Consider the following 17,122-nt stretch of genomic DNA (forward strand, 5'->3'; position numbering starts at 1 on the left):
AATCCAATCCAATAGTTTCAGAGTTGAAAGGACAGTCTAAGTTGTCCTTCTACAGATGCCTTCATAACCTATTGAACAAACAATATCTTGCTTTATATTTCTCGATGTAGAACCTACAAACACCTGTACCATGTCTTAAAATAAGCATTACTCTTTAGAAAGTTACTACCACCTGTTATACCACTAATGTTCAGTGACTGTTATCATATCTACCCCTAATATAAAATGGGGATTTTTCTTATCTAGTTAGCTCTTCTTCATCGTTTTCCTACTTTTGTCATCTTCTTGTGTTTTCAGACCTTATTTTGTTCTTAGTTAGTTTTCGTTTCTTACTCTGCTTTTTCCTCTACTACAGAATAGTTATTCATTTTTCACTTGCACTTATAAATGGTAGATGTATCAAGAGCACTATGCCAGTCACATTTTGCACATCTGTGAACTTTTAGCCATCCGTTTTCTAGCTCCACGTGCATGATTAAGACTCTCATACTAATAACCAATTCATTTAATTTCGATCTCTATAATAGGGTATAAAAAAAGTTCATACTAGATGTAATAACTCTTAGAATGATATGTTACCTCTTGGCAATAAATCCGATTGAAATATGAGGAAGTAGAGAAGAGAAGGGAAGAAGAGAGAAAAGGAGAAGAAAGAAAGGAAGAAGAAAAGGTTTGGAGCAATAGAACAGTGCTGGCGGTGCCAACTTCTATTATATTATATAGGGTGGCAGAAATAAGAAGGGAAAAGACCCTTGTGCCCCCGCTGTAAGTGAGTACAATAACAGAAAATAAAAAAGCGCTTTAACTAGCCAAACAGGCTCTAACACAAATAACTAAATTAGTTCAACACTCCCCCTCAAGTTGGAGCATATATGTTAGTCATGCCCAACTTGTCACACAAATCATTGTGCCACACATGATGAAGACCTTTGGTGAAGATATCTGCAAGTTGTTCTTCTGAGCTGACATATGGAGTACACACTTCTCCATTTACAAGTTTCTCTCTAATAAAATGCTTGTCCACTTCAATGTGTTTTGTCCTATCATGCAGGACTGGATTAGTAGCAATATTGATAGCAGCTTTATTGTCACAGTAGAGTTCAATAGGATTGCTCACTACAAAACCCAATTCACCTAACAGATTTCTTATCCACATGATTTCAGCAACCCCATGAGATATCGCTCTATATTCTGCTTCAGCACTAGATCTAGCCACCACACTTTGTTTTTTACTTCTCCATGTGACCAGGTTTCTTCCTACAAAGGCACAATATCCACTGGTAGACTTTCGGTCATCAACTGCTCCTGCCCAATCAGCATCAGTATATACTTCCACCTTTAAGTGACCATGTTTCTAGAACAACAAACCAACTCCGGGAAACTTCTTGAGGTATCTAAGGATCATCTCAGCAGCTTCAAAATGAGTTGTCCTAGGATTGTACATGAACTGACTAAGGACACCCACTGCATAAGCAATATCAGGCCTGGTCATAGAGAAATACAAGAGTCTCCTTACGAGTCTCTAGAACTTCTTCACATCTTTCAAAAACTCTCCCTAACTGTCTCCTAGCTGATGATTAGATTCAATTGGTGAGTCAATTGGTTTTACCCCTAACTTGCTTGTATCTTCTAGTAGATCTAGTACATATTTCAGTTGGGAAATAAAGATGCCCTTGTGAGAGCGGACAACTTCAATTCCAAGAAAATAACGTAAGGGGCCTAGATCTTTCACCTCAAATTGAGTGGCTAAGAATTTTTTTAGTTTCCGTATTTCAGCCTTCCAATCGCATGTGATCACTATGTCATCCACATACACAATTAGAGCTGCAATTTTCCCTTCACCTCTTTTCACAAATAGAGTGTGATCTAACTGGCATTGTTTGAACCCCATTTGTTGAACTACTAAGTGGAACTTACTAAACCAAGCCCGAGGTGATTGTTTCAACCCATATAAAGATTTTTTTAACCTGCACACCTTTTGTTCACTGCCTTTGGCACAAAAACCTGGAGGTTGGGTCATGTACACTTCCTCTTCCAAGTCACCATTCAAGAAATCATTTTTGATGTCCATTTGGTGAAGTTCACAGTCAAGATTTGCTGCCAATGAAAGAAGAATCCTGATAGAGTTCATCTTGGCTACTGGAGCAAAAGTCTCTACATAGTCCACTCCATATACCTGTGTAAAACCTCTTGCTACCAGTCTAGCCTTGCACCTTTCTACAGTTCCATCAGCCATGTGTTTCACTGTGAACACCCACTTGTAACCCACTGGTTCCTTCCCTTCAGGAAGATCCACCAACTCCCAAGTGCCATTTTTGTGTAATGCATCAATTTCTTCATGCATTGCATTTGTCCATTCAGGTTTAGATAAAGCTTCTACCACATTCTTAGGAACGGAGACACTGTCCATAGAAGAGAGGAATGCACGGAATGAAGGTGAAATGTGATCATAGGACACAAAATTAGAGATAGGATGATTAGTGGTACAAGATCTAACACCCTTTCTCTTAGCAATAGGAACATCAAGATCATTGATGACAGGGGAATCACCATTGAGAGGAACAAGCATATGAATAGGAGCAAGTGTACCTGACTGATGAGGCGGATCTGCCTTTGGCGAATTCGATGATGTTGGTTGCATAGTGTCAGGTTCCACGACTCTTGAACTCCACTGGCTTTTATGGCGACGATGAAAGACCTGGAATGGAGGAGGATCGAGTAAAGGAGGTAGTTGAGTTTGAGTCGTCTGTTTCTCCTCAACCCTACTCTCCCCCTGAGGAGAAACTGAGAAGAAAGGTTGATTCTCAAAGAAGGATACATCAATGGAAACAAAGTACTTGCAAGAGGTAGGATCATAGCAACGATACCCCTTTTGAGATAAAGGGTAACCAAGGAAAACACAAGGAATAGCCCGAGGATCAAGCTTACCTCAAGTAGGGGACAAGTTATGGACAAAGCAACGACACCCAAAAACACGCATCGGAATGGTGGACAACGGAGCTATAGGAAACATAAGCTGATGTGGGGCCTTATACTCTAGTAACCGAGATGGCTTACGGTTGATGATGTATGTAGCACACAAAACTGCATCCATCCAAAAACGTTTTGGCACACTCATATGAATTAATAAGCCACAAGCTACTTTGAGAAGGTGACGGTTCTTTTGTTCAGCAACACCATTTTGTTGGAGTGTCTTGGCACAAGAGCTTCGTTGAAGTGACCCACTCGAAGCAAAAAACTCCATGAGGTCACTATGGAAGTATTCCTTCGCATTGTCCGACCGGAAGATATGGATTTTAGTTTGGAACTGAGTGAACACCATACGTTGAAAGTCTTTCACAATTTTTGTCACTTCATCTCTAGATCGCATAGGGTAAACCCAAGTGTATCTAGAGTAATCATCAATCAAGGTAATGAAGTACTTATATCCAGCCTCAGTGGGTAGAGTAACAGGGCCCCAAACATCAGAATAAACAATATGAAATGGAAATTCAGATCTTTTATTTCTCAAAGGTAAAGAACTTCTACAATGTTTACTCAATTGACATGTCTGACACTGTAACTGACTCACTGACAAGGACTCAAACAACTTTGGGAAGATAACTTTTAATGACTCAAAAGAAAGATGACCAAGACGACTATGCCATATATAGGTTTGACTCTCACTGGACAAACTCATGGACTCTATAGCCACAAGACCAGCTTTATTCTCCAAAGAGTAGAAACCATCCACCAGGCTTCCTCTACCAATCGTCTTCCCCGAGGCCAAATCCTGAAAAACACATGAAGACGGAAAAAAAAGTGATTGAACAGTTCAAGGAGTGAGTTATACTACTAATGGACAACAAATTTATTGGTAATTTCGGAACATGCAGTACATTAGAAAGGGTAAGGCTGAGTGGGAGAGGTATGGTACCTTGGCGAGCTATTGTAGAGAAAGAACCATCAGCTAGTCTCACCTTATCTCTCCTAGAGAGAAGGTTATATGTCTGAAATAAATTTGACTTACCAGTCATGTGGTTTGAGGCTCCAGAGTTAATAACCCAAGGAGAATCAGTGGTATGAGATGACACATGGAAGGCAGTGGCAGCGTTACCTGATGTAGACGCGAAAGAGGTAGAGGGAGTAGGACCAAAATCCATCTGGCGGAGAGTCCTACCATACAATTCCAAATGGTCACGAAAGGAGTTGATAATTTCTTCCTTAGGGTCAGAACTAGGATGCCTCTCCTGAGTTACCAATGGACTAGTCTCTGGCGACGCCATATTAGCTGAGTTATACTTTTTCTGATTCTGCTGACTTGGTTTCTTGCCCTGATCAGGTATTGACTTCTTACCCAAATCTTGTGCCCATTTAGGTTTTCCATCGAGATCCCAACATGTATCTCTTGTGTGTCTTGTCTTCTGGCAGTGAGTGCACCAAAGTTTACTCTTATCATCTGTTCTCTTCTAAGAGTCACATTTCTTAAAAGCACCTCCGACATTTGTATCTGAATTTCCCCGGGCAGCTAGGGCAATTGACTCCCCCTCTACACATTCATCACACTTCTTCTACTCTCTTCTGACTGCACTAAGGCATACACCTCTTGAACTGATGGCAAGTCTTTACTACCCAAGATCTGCACCCTGATGGACTCATATGAAGGATTCAACCCTAGGAGGAAGGCAAAGACCCGTTGCTGAGATACAAGTGACTTATATGCCTTTGCATCTTCGTCACACTTCCAATTCACATTCTGGTAGTGATCAAGTTCTTTCCATATCGATGTCAAATCAGAATAGTACATCGAGAGACTCCTCTCCCCCTACTTGCAAGTAGAGGATTCAACTTGCAGTTGGTATATCTTGGCATAGTGTCTTTGCTCTGAATAGGTGGACTTTTCTTGTTCCCATATCTCACAAGCAATTTCAGCCCACATAAAAGTTTTCCTTACCTGTGGCAGCATGGAAACCAAGAGACATGACATCACCATACTATTCTCTTGGTTCCACCTATCATATTCAGCACTTCCGTTCTTCGGTTCTTTCACTCTCCCATTGATGTATCCTATTTTCCCCCTAGCAGTGATGTAGAATTTTATTCCCCTAGACCACTCAAGGTAGTTCAGACCATCAAAGGGAATAACAGCCATGGGGAAATTCATATCCATTCCCCCACTCACTCCATTGTGGCTCCCTGAAATCTCTGAAGTTGCAGAATTCTCAGACGACATGGTAAAACAAGGTTTTTTGATCTAAACTCTCAACTTAGAATCCCTCCTTATATCGACAAAAGCTCCACACACAACAATTCAGTTCTAGACTTAATCTGAGCACAAAAAACAGCACCAATTTCCAAAGAAGAACTATGACGGGACTGATTTTCAGATCTGCATGAAGAACAGTCCCAGCCTACTGGTTTTCCAGTAAGTTCCACCACAGCATTAATCAATAAGAGAGATCCTAGCACACATGAAATCAGACTAACGAGTAGAGAAAACATGTCATCTATGACCTACAGTCACCTTTTCATAGGTACAGGATCACACGATCCAACAAATAAAAAATATAACCCTCACAAAAGTCTGACGACATTCAGTGGTTTGGATTCATTTGTTCTCCACTTGGTACACGACCAAGGAAAGAAATAAAAGAAGAAAGAAAACTTTAGGGTTGTACCAGTTGCAGATCTGATTTGATCAGCCCAGATTCAGTCATTTGTTCCGCCCAGATTCAGCAACTTGAAGAGAAAAAAACTTGGTCGCCCAGATTCAACAGCCTTGCTCTGATACCATCTTGGCAATAAATCCGATTGAAATATGAGGAAGTAGAGAAGAGAAGCGAAGAAGAGAGAAAAGAAGAAAGGAAGAAGAAAAGGTTTGGAGCAATAGAACAGTGCTAGCGGCGCCAGCTTCTATTATATTATATAGGGCGGCAGAAATAAGAAGGGGAAAGACCCTTGTGCCCCAGCTGTAAGTGAGTACAATAACAGAAATAACAGAAAATAAAAAAGCGCTTTAACTAGCCAACCCTAACACAAATAACTAAATTATTTCAACATTACCCATAACTCTTAGATTTGAATATTTGTCTCTAGATGGTCTCCCTCATCAGTAGAAAGTCTACTAAGATTTATAGATAATGGAAAGGGAATGCAGAAGTAGATGGATAGAAAGAAAAAATCTTGGTTCTTAGAATCAAAATATAGTAAAAAAATGAGAGAACACACAGCTTAACCAATGGAACTTCATGAGCTGCCTGGTTCACGTAACTAAAGTTTTCTCTAGGTTGAAGCTTGGCCTGGTTGGTGCTGGTCCTACAAACAATTTTAAGAAAGTTTACAAGAGAAAGGTTGTGAAGACTAAATCGTTGGAGTTAGTTGATCCTGGAGAGGGAGAAGTGATTTGTCATCCGATTTTATCTCCACAGGAGGTTAACACTCAATGGCAAGCCAAGAATATTGAGGAAAGGAACGAAGTTGACGTGAGGATAGCTAGCACAATTTCATGAGAAAAAACGGAGAAGGTTGGGCCAGGTATTGAGAAAATTGATGAAAAAATATTGAAGTTGGAAAAAAACTTGTTCTTTTCTTTTTGGGAAGAGAGGAGTTTGCCAGAAAAGCCATTGAAAAGTTCGAGAGGAAGGAGGAGAGTCTGAAGAGAGATGTTGAGGAGCAAGGAAGAGAGGCTTGGAATGAAGCAGATGGGAGTGATGATGGGTTTGCGGAAGAGTAATGGTGGCCGGTTCATGTCCTGCCTGTTTTGTTTGTGTCTTTTATTGTGCCTGTAGTTTTGGGGCTAGGTGGAATGGGGTGTTTGGGTGTTAGGTTTTGAAGGTTCTTTGTAGGTTGTTTTGAGTTGGAGTCATCTCTGTTTTGAGGTCTCCTCTTCTTTGTGGGTGACTGCTTGTCACCTCTCTCTTGTATGCTTTTTCTCTTCTAATAAATTTTGTTTTATTATCAAAAAAAAAAAAAAAAAACTGACACAATCCTCCTTCATCTGGGCTGGAGACCAGAGGTGTAAGACGAGTTCACACTGGCGGACTGAGATTTTACCATTGCACCAAAGAATTATTCTCAGTTTTTATATACACATTTTTTCTCTCATTTTATTACTTTCATAGCCATGTCATCAACCTGCCTTAGGTCTAACTAATGGTTGGGGCTTTGGGATTGGGCTTGATAGGAAACACCCTCTTTCTGGTTCTTATGTGGACTAAGTTTTAAAATGCCCCCATCTTGGGTCAGGCAGCAATCTATTGTGTACTGATAGCCCTTGTGGCTTTTCTTTTTCCTCCTTCCCCATTTCTATTGGAGAAGAAAAGATTTTACTGCAATTGTTCTCTTTGATTATAAAATTATGTGATCAACCTTTTTCTTAATTCATAATTTTTATTTTTTTTAGATTACTATGTTGCCAACATCTTCTTGATAAATAACTGAGTACTATAATATTTTTAGAAGATTTATAAGCATGTCTCATTGTGAAGCCCAAGATTCAATAGAAAATGAATGAATACGAGGCTGCCCAAGATCCTCAAGCTGGTTACTTGTACAGAGATGTACAAAAGGCACTTATGTCAGTAATGAAAAAGCATAATGAATCACAACTTGAAACTCCTCCAGCAAGACCATCTAATAATGGAGATACCCGTCCTAAAATTCTGGGCACCACTTCATTTCTATTTGTCCTTTTAGCATTCTCTTTCCTATTCAATAATCTGCTTTGAAGGTTCATATTAAAAACTTAAGCATTGGTGGTTTAAGCCTTTTTGAACAAAATTTGGTAGTTCCAAAGCAACAATTTGTTCTTGCCAAACTCCCATATTCATTGCATTCAAATAAACTGGTCCTTCTCATTTTACTGTCTTTAAGAAACTATGAAGATTCAGAATGACATCATAAGTCCTTTCACAAAATTGCGGTTAATTTGTCATTATTTTTTCTTTAGGGTCAACTTTTCCAATTAATGCAACGGTTGGAGAATACAACACCACACTTCATACGCTGTATCAAGCCCAACAACTTGCAGCGTCCTGGAATTTATGAACAAGGTCTCATATTGCAGCAGCTAAGGTGTTGTGGAGTCCTAGAGGTGGTCCGAATATCAAGATCTGGTTATCCTACTAAGATGTCACACCAAAAGTTTGCAAGCAGGTAAAGATATATAGATATGTAATAACACTCCCATAATTTGCATGGTTCTGAAGAACCTTTTTCCTCTTTCGTTTATACCCCATATCAGGTATGGTTTTCTTCTTCTGGAGAGTGTTGCCTCGCAAGATCCACTCAGCGTTTCAGTTGCAATTCTTCACCAGTTCAATATTCTGCCAGAGATGTATCAAGTTGGCTATACAAAATTGTTTTTCCGAACTGGACAGGTAGGGAAAAATGCTTATATTTTATAACTTTACTAGAGACTTTGTATATTGACACAATAAATAAATTAATGAGGAGATATCAACTACATCTTCTCCTAGAGATAAATATTCATCATGTGTTGCACAAGTAGAGGCTTTGGTTTTCACAATTCAGTATGGTTACAATTTGGAGGGAAGAGTTATCATGTTCTTTTGGACATGACAGAAAAATTGTGGGAAGCTGTCCATCAAAAGAAAAATGGACTCAAATGGTTAGGAGTGGGCAGGTCATTTATTTACCTACTCTAAAGACTAGAATGAGAATTGTCTTTACTTCAAGAAAGTGGAAAATGCTGAGAAAATTATCTTTTGTATTAAGCCCCTAAAGTAGTTTTACTAATGAGAAAATTATCTTTTGTATGCCTTCCTTCTGGAATAAACTTTATGCAACTATAACAATCTACAGATTGGTGCACTTGAGGATACAAGAAATCGTACTCTCCATGGCATTTTACGAGTTCAAAGCTGTTTCAGAGGTCACAAGGCTCGCATTTATCTCAAGGAACTTAGGAGAGGAATTGCCACTCTGCAATCATGTATTGTCTTCCTCTTGGAACTTCAATTATAGAAAATGTATAGTGTAATAATAGTGAAAAAGTTCTTTTGGTTTTTCTATTATCATCTGGACAAGTAATATCTTGACTTTACCCATGCAGTTGTTCGTGGAGAGAAAGCCAGAAAGGAATATGTTATCTTACTACGAACTCATAGAGCTGCTGTGTTTATACAGAAGCTGGTAAAAGGCAGAACTGCTAGGAAAAAATTCATGAATGTTCGTGATGCATCAATAGTGATACAGTCAGGTAAAACTTTAATTTTCCTTTTAGGCCTGCCAATTGGTTTCATTATTTTAGCAAAGTAAACTATAATAGATTAATAGTCAATAGTTGCATTGTGGCTACAGTAGACAAACCACTTTCTTGTATGTGTAAACAACCCTAGATAATGGCTACTATCATATTATTTCAACCACTATAACTATTAATAATATTTTAACTTTGTTTTCTTTTGTCAAATCAAATATGGAATGTCATAGTCTAGTTATAGTTGTCAAAACAAATAGGATTGTAAAACCTCAACAGGTGTTCAAATTGAATCAAGTTCCAATGTGAATTATGAGATTTGATTCACATTGTTCAGGTAATAAAGAAGAATAATGAAGAAATGGAAAGTTCAATTGTACAGAAAATTTCATGTGTGTGTGTGAAATAATGAGGTAATAAGTATTTATGCTCTAGGCATCCATACGGGCTATGAAAATTAAGTTGGTTCTTTTTTCTCCCCTTTTTGAAAGAGTTCATAGGTGACTTAGATTTGTACAATCCCATCTACCCAGAAAAAGGAGAGGGATTACAGCCTGAAGTTGACTTGCAAATCTGGAAACATAAGAGAGCATACACCAACAAGTTGGGATCTCCTCCCAACAAAAACTGCCCCAACATGCTTCCAACATTATCTGTGCTCACACGTCTCACACTCTGGCTGGGACCCACTGCACGAGATGTGTGGACACTGATCATGTTGGAATGCTTTTTTGTTGGGAGGAGATCCGGACTCTACAACATCTGTGTTGATTGTAATTGCATAAAATTAGTATAATAATGTATATTTTATTATTGTAATTGCATAAAATTAAAATAAAAAATATTATATAGCACCTTGTACAAAAAAGCAGGCAGGTAAGTGAGACTACCCTCCATGGACACCTTGTTGCCTAGACAGTAGGCACATGTCTAGGTGTTGCCTTGACACCTATACCACCATTACAAATTTACAATATTGGATACAATTGTTATTCCAGTAATAATAATTGGCAGTACCACTGCCCTCATTATTTTTACTTTTTAAGCTTTGAGAATTTTCAGTTGATGTTTCAAAATCAAGCTCAGGAAAACAGGAAAATTTCTGCTTATTTATATGCTTGAGATGGTGTCTTTTGCAAAGCATGTTAGTGTATTTCATGATTTGTGTTAAATTCATCTTTCAGTTATTCGTGGCTGGCTAGTTAGAAGGTGTTCGGGTGATGTAACTTTGTTGAGTTCAACCCAGAAATTTGAAGGCACAAAGGTATTCTACAATACTAATATCTTAATCATATGAAATATCTTTCAAACACTCTGAGGGTACTCAATACTCAAGTTCGGTTCTTCCATGCATATCCAAGTTAAATCCATGTTACAATGTCCATCTGATAAATTGCTTGTAGATTGTCTGAGAATTTCTAACTAAAAGAAAGGAAATGGCGGGTCCTTGTGTGTTTGTTTCTAACTTTTAGCATGTGTATGCATAACTCTGTTTGTATTTGTGTAGATAATGAAGTAGCTATCAACTTTGTGTATGGAGGCCCTTTAACTTAAGTTCAACTGATTAAGATTGTCATGTAGCCACAAGGTTCATGCTTGTATGGCCAAGTTCTTGTTCAAAGGAAAAGTACCAATCCTCCTGTCAAATACACTGCACTTAGAGTGTCTGAATCACTTTTCTGTGTTCAGATCAGAGTCTACATCTACACCTCCTCATCTGATCTACAGATGCCTTCTATTATATTATGACTTTCCAAAGTAATTATATATGTTGGATGTGTTTTCATCCAAGAAATAATGGAAAAATACGTGGAGAAGAGAGGAGAGGAGAAGAAGAAAAAGTGTTTAGGGAGCCAAAAGAATAGGCTGGTCAAACCCTTTCTTCTATTTATAATAGGGTGACAAAAATAAAATGGAGGAATTACAATAATGCCCCTGGCAGCACACTCTAATAAAACACAAGTAAAAGAGAATGCTGACAGCACAATAACAGTAACTGACACCATACTAACAGTAAACTAACAAAACTCCCTCTCAAGTTGGGCTGTTGGGAACCTATTAGCTGTTTTTGGACTTATGTAATTGTGGCTTGAAAGGTTGGGGATGACATCCCTATCATCAAATTGTATTAACTTCCACTTTAATTAATTGGTGATTGAGTGAAAGGATGCAATGAAGGTGGAGACGGATGCCCTCATTAAAATAATACATGGGAGTTGGTGGATCAGTTGGAGGGGAAGAAACAAGTTGGGTGCATATGAGTGTTTACAATGAAATACAACGTTGATGGCCCAGTTGAAAGATATACAAGGCATAATTGGTTGCAAAGGGATAACCATAGACTTATGGTATTGGTTACATAGAGACCTTTGTATCAATTGTTAAGATGAACTCGTTTGGAGTATTTTTGTCCATTGTTGCAAATTTCTTATGGCCATTGTTTTAGATGAATGTTAAAAATGCCTTTCTCAATAGTGATCGATTGAAGAAGGCTTTGTATGGTCTAAAGCATTCTCCAAGGCCATGGTTTGATAGATTTGGACTTGCCTTGGAGAAGTTTGGCTATGTGCAGGCCCAATCAAACCACACTTTTTTATCAAGGTAGGTTCTTCCGTGACTCTCCTTGCAATGTATGTTGATGATATTGTGGTGACAGGCACCGACATTGGTGAGATTAATTCTCTTAAGTAGTTACTTAACAAAGAGTATGAAGTGAAAGGCCTGGATAATTTGTGCTATTTCTTGAGAATTGAAGTGGCTCAGTTCAAACATGGCATTTTTATCTCCCGAAGGAAATATGTCCTAATTCAATTGGACGAAACTAGGAAATTAGGAGTTAAGTCTACTGATACACTTATTGAACAGAATGATAAGTGCAAAAGGTGGTGAGCCTCTTGAAGACAAAGCTATGTTTAAGTTGTTAGTTGAAAAACTTTTTTATCTATGTCTGACACAACTCAACATTGTTGTTAGTGTTGCCAATTAGTACATGCATTCTCCTAGAACATCCCATTTACTTGCAGTTGAGAAGATTCTTACTTACTTGAAGAGATGTCTAAGCCAAGGCATACTCTTCAAAAATAATGGTCATATGAAAATAGAGGTGTACATAAATGTTGATTTGAATGGATGTGTTGATGATAAGAGATCTCTACCTCATGGCACTGTGCCTTTATTTGAGGAAATCTTGTTTCAAGGAGTAAGAAATAGAACGTTGTTGCTTGTTCTAGTGCCAAGGCTGCGTTTAGGTCCATGGCCAATGATGTGGTTGAAGTATTATGGCTGAGATCCCTACATGGGGAGTTGGGCATTGAATTTGAAAGGCCCTTGATGCTATATTGTGATAATCAAGTCGTCATTAATATTGCTCATAATCCAATACAACATGATAGGACCAAACATATCGAGGTGAACTGACATTTTATCAGAGAAAGAGTTGCTTCCCAAGAAGTGTGCTGTCCTATGTTGCTTCTGATATGCATCTTGCTGATCTCTTCACCATAGCTATTACAAAAATCAAGTTGAAAATAGATTTACACAAATTAGGAATAACAAATATCTATTCCCAACTTGAGGGGGAGCATAGAGACACAATACAATAGATTGGTGTGGTACCTCCTTATGTTTATGTTATGTTTTATATTATTTATTGCTTGTTGTTATTGTTTTTCTGCTCTTATATGGGCAGCAGGAGTATTAGTGTCATTGTACTAATCTTTTGTTTGCCAACATATAAATACAAGTAGTGGGGCCGCAGTAACATAAGATACTGCACCCCTTTTTCTCTCTTTTCTCTGTGTTTCTTCTTCTCCTCTCTTCTGCTCTCTAGTTCTCTCTTTTCTTTATTTTTTCTTGCTGAAATCTGTACTGCAACAGGTTTGATTACCAACTATTTCAGCCAAGTGTTCTCCTGATCCCACCATCTATCATGTGCAGCAGTTCCATTCTTGGGTTGTTTTACCTTCCCATTAATATATCCTGCTTTCCCTCTTGCAGTTACATAAAGATTTATTCCCTTAGATTAATTTAGATAATTCAGGACATTCAAGGGGGTGATCAGCATATAGAAGATCATGTTATCAGCCCCTACGCTAGTTGTTCCTTGTGATGTTGTAACCCTGGAAGAAGCAGACTCATCAGTGGCCATCAGAACAACACCAGAATGCCAAAAAAGAAAGAGCTGAAAAATATAACTGGTCACAATTCACCCCAACACCTACAATCACAAATAGGGGCACAAAACATCAACTGAACTACTCAAAAGAGTCAATCGAACTGCTGAAATTAGACAACCATAGCTGCAGAGTACTAGAACCGCAAGGTTTAATTGCTTTCAGTCCACATACACCATGCGGCAATAAGAGTTGTGCATACCACCTATGTCCATATAGGTATGAAGGTACACACCCAAGAAAAGAACTCACCTTTACTGCATCAAACTATCACCACCTATTCTCCTTGGTTTTATGACCCAGAGAGAACAACAAAGAAGAAAAGTACTGATTTGATCAGGCCAATAGCCAATTAGGCTATGTTTGGTTTGGAGGAAAAGGTAGGGAAAGGAAGGGAAAGACAGGGAAACCAATACAAGGTCTGTAAAGGTTTCCCTACCTTTCCCTTCCTTTCCCAAGGTTTCCCTGTCTTTCCCTTCCTTTCCCTACATTTTCCTTCAAACCAAACATAGCCTTAGGGATTCTTCACTGAGTAAAAAAAACAGAGAATTCTGGGTAAGAAAAGATATCTGAATGCTTATACTGCTTGCCCAATGATCAGCTGATACCATGTTTTCATCCAAGAAGTAATAGAAAACAAGGAGAGGAGAGAAGCAAAAAGTGTTTGGGGAGCCAAAAGAATAGGCTGGCGGCACCCTTTCTTCTATTCATAGTAGAGTGACAAAAAATAAGAGGAATTACAATAATGCCCCTGGTGGCACACTCTAATAAAAAACAAATAAAGAGAATGCTGCCACATTACTAACAGTAAACTAACTAACATCAAGATGCAAGAGCCATACTATTTTGGACTGAGCTCCAAGGCAGGACTGACATTGCATGTTCCTATGAGACAATCCATGAAGTGGCATAGGATTTGGGTCTAAATGTACTTTTCATAGTCCTGATGTGATGCCATTCTTTCATCTTTAGTTTCACTATTTATAAAATAACATTTCCTGGAATGCAATATGCATGGCCAAGCTAATATTTGCTCTATGTTGCCTTCTCTTGTACGTTTTCAAATTGTTCACATTTATAATATGCATGTTGTCAAATTGTTCACATTCATATTAACCTAGTTCACTTTTGCAAATAGGGTTCTGAACCAGATCAGGTGCTGGTAAAAGCATCAGTCCTTGCAGAGCTACAGCGCAGGGTTCTAAAGGCAGAGGCTGCTCTGCGGGAAAAAGAAGAAGAAAATGACATTCTCCACCAAAGACTCCAGCAGTATGAAAGCAGGTGGTCTGAGTATGAGCTGAAGATGAAGTCCATGGAAGAAGTGTGGCAAAAACAAATGAGTTCCCTACAATCCAGCCTTTCCATCGCAAAGAAGAGCCTTGTAATTGATGATGCTGAAAGAAAGTCTGATGCCTCGGTTAATGCAACTGATGACAGAGAACATAACTGGGATCTTGGGAACAACAATAGCAAGGGCCAGGAGAACAACGGGTTGAGACCTGGGCCCCAAATCTTGGACAGAGAGATGAGTGCAGGTCTGAGTGTTATAAGCCGATTGGCAGAAGAATTTGAACAGCGGAGCCAGGTATTTGGTGATGATGCCAAATTTTTGGTGGAAGTGAAGTCAGGGCAGGCTGAGGCAAGTATAAATCCTGACAGAGAACTGAGAAGGTTAAAGCAGATATTTGAAGCTTGGAAGAAGGATTATGGGGCAAGACTGCGAGAGACAAAGGTAATCCTCCACAAACTTGGAAATGGGGCAGGAAATGCAGAGAAGGGTAGGAAGAAATGGTGGGGAAGGAGAAACAGCTCAAGGATAAATTAGTTATTATTCTTAAGTTACAACTATCTAGTGTCTATTTGATTACTTGTTTAGCCAATTTGTTTATGTTTAGAATTGGCTGAAAAGATCATTAATGTATTTTCGCTGTTACAGCTGAAATATAAGAGGTCTTCGGTGCTTTTTCAGTCCCCAGAAGATCTAAATATGTAAAATGTCTTATCAAAATGCCACCTTTTTATTGGAAAAAGAAATACAAAATAAAAAATTATTAATAAAATTCAGAGTAACGATTGAATCACTTGCAGGTGTGTTTCTTCTAGTCTGACTATTTGATGTTGCCAAATGTCCACATTGGTGATCAGAAGATTCAGAACAGATCATATTGGGACATCATGCAGAACTTTGTAAGCATGTTTCTCCAAAGTTTCATGCAATAATTGTAAACTTTGGCTGTCCAATAGACAGCGTATGTTGTTGAGAGCGTTTTTGGGCTGGACACATTCACCCATTTCGCCCATGTCTATCCTTTTGATAAAAAGGAAAGAGGGGGCAATTATTATTTTATCCCACATTGTCTCTCTACCAACACATTGTCTGTCCAATAGACATCGATACATTGTCTCTCTATCAAAAAGTTGTATATGGTAATTTGAACTAGGTCACCTAGGGCCCAACACTTAACCTTAAATGCAACTCTAGACCACTAAATCATACATTTTATGATAATAAATTAAGCAAAATGATTTTTATTAAATTCAGTGCCCGCATGCAATTCAAACAAGCAACACATGTTTATGCTTAACAACTTCAATTAAAAACTTAAGAATAATATTCAAAACTACTATTATATAAACTAATAGAATAAATAATCTATCAAATCCATGTTTATATCAAAAGATGATTTTTAATATCAAGAAATTTATAAATAAAATATTAACAATAGAATAACTATTTTAATAATTAAAACTTATAAATTTTCACATGATATGCATCTTAAAAATTTTACATATTTTTATAAATTATTAATTGATATTTTAATTTAAATTAATGAATATTTATTATTTATAGAAAATAAACAATTGTTTACAAAATATTCAAGAATATAGTATTAAATCGAATCTATCAAATCAACTAATCTACATTTATTTCAAAAATGTTTTTTTTTTAATTTTATAAAAATTAAAGTATTAATAATGGAATAATTATTTTAGTAATTAAAATTTCTAACTATGAAGTGTATTTTAGAAATTTTAACGAATGTGATTGATGTGAATTTCATTTTTCAATGGGATTGATGTGAATTTATTCCTGGCCAGTATCATTTCTCATGACATTGATCTGGGCTCTTGTGGCCAATGGTGGATTCCCTTTTTGTTCTATTTTCCATGAAAGCGATTGTGATGACTGGTTTGTTGGAAGTACTCTTGATTTCATCAGTTACACTTAAATTGTTTTTTTTTTTTGTGTGTGTGTGGGCCTTGACACTGCAACCTTTGTTTCCGTATGTCAGATGATTGCTGGACTCTGTTTGAAAAACGAATTGATGAAAGTGATAATAGGGCGGTATGTCCTGAGTGTGTTTTTGTGTTCATGTTAAGGTGATGAAAGATGTTATTCCTCTTAAGGTTGATATCGGATCTGCAGTAGGTAGTTTCAACTTTCAACAGCCTCTTATCCGGGAACCTTAATGCAATGACCCATTCTGGCAGTCTATCCCTCCCCTGAGTTTTGGTTTCATAACAGCAAATCAAAGCATGTTTCTTGAGTTGTTTACTCCCAATTCTCATGATTATCTCTTCTCAGTAAGATTGATATTGAGTTGTTTACTCCCACCGCTCATGATTATTCTATTCTTTCTCAATAAGATTAGTCTATTTGTTGGCATTGTACTTTTTTTGCACTTTTCTCGTGGATTGTTATAAGCATTTAGGCTGCATTTGGAAACAATGCAAATAAGTGTGAATGCAA

General features: G+C 37.8%; 1 protein-coding gene across 1 annotated transcript in view; it reads left to right on the forward strand.

Moving 5' to 3' along the window:
• The window catches only part of LOC148860767 (myosin-1-like), a 52,186-nt gene extending 36,734 nt beyond the window's left edge, over positions 1-15,452 (forward strand). Inside the window, exons 18-23 of the mRNA XM_088983503.1 lie at positions 7,928-8,133; positions 8,222-8,357; positions 8,803-8,932; positions 9,053-9,199; positions 10,384-10,463; positions 14,510-15,452. Coding sequence (XP_088839629.1) covers positions 7,928-8,133; positions 8,222-8,357; positions 8,803-8,932; positions 9,053-9,199; positions 10,384-10,463; positions 14,510-15,196 — 1,386 coding nt within the window. The 3' untranslated portion in view covers positions 15,197-15,452. The remainder of the gene's footprint in view (positions 1-7,927; positions 8,134-8,221; positions 8,358-8,802; positions 8,933-9,052; positions 9,200-10,383; positions 10,464-14,509) is intronic.
• Positions 15,453-17,122: the final 1,670 nt, after the last annotated feature.

The sequence above is a fragment of the Nelumbo lutea genome, chromosome 4, assembly GCF_056320005.1.
Source record: "Nelumbo lutea isolate HS-2025 chromosome 4, American lotus-T2T, whole genome shotgun sequence".
Taxonomy (NCBI): domain Eukaryota; kingdom Viridiplantae; phylum Streptophyta; class Magnoliopsida; order Proteales; family Nelumbonaceae; genus Nelumbo; species Nelumbo lutea.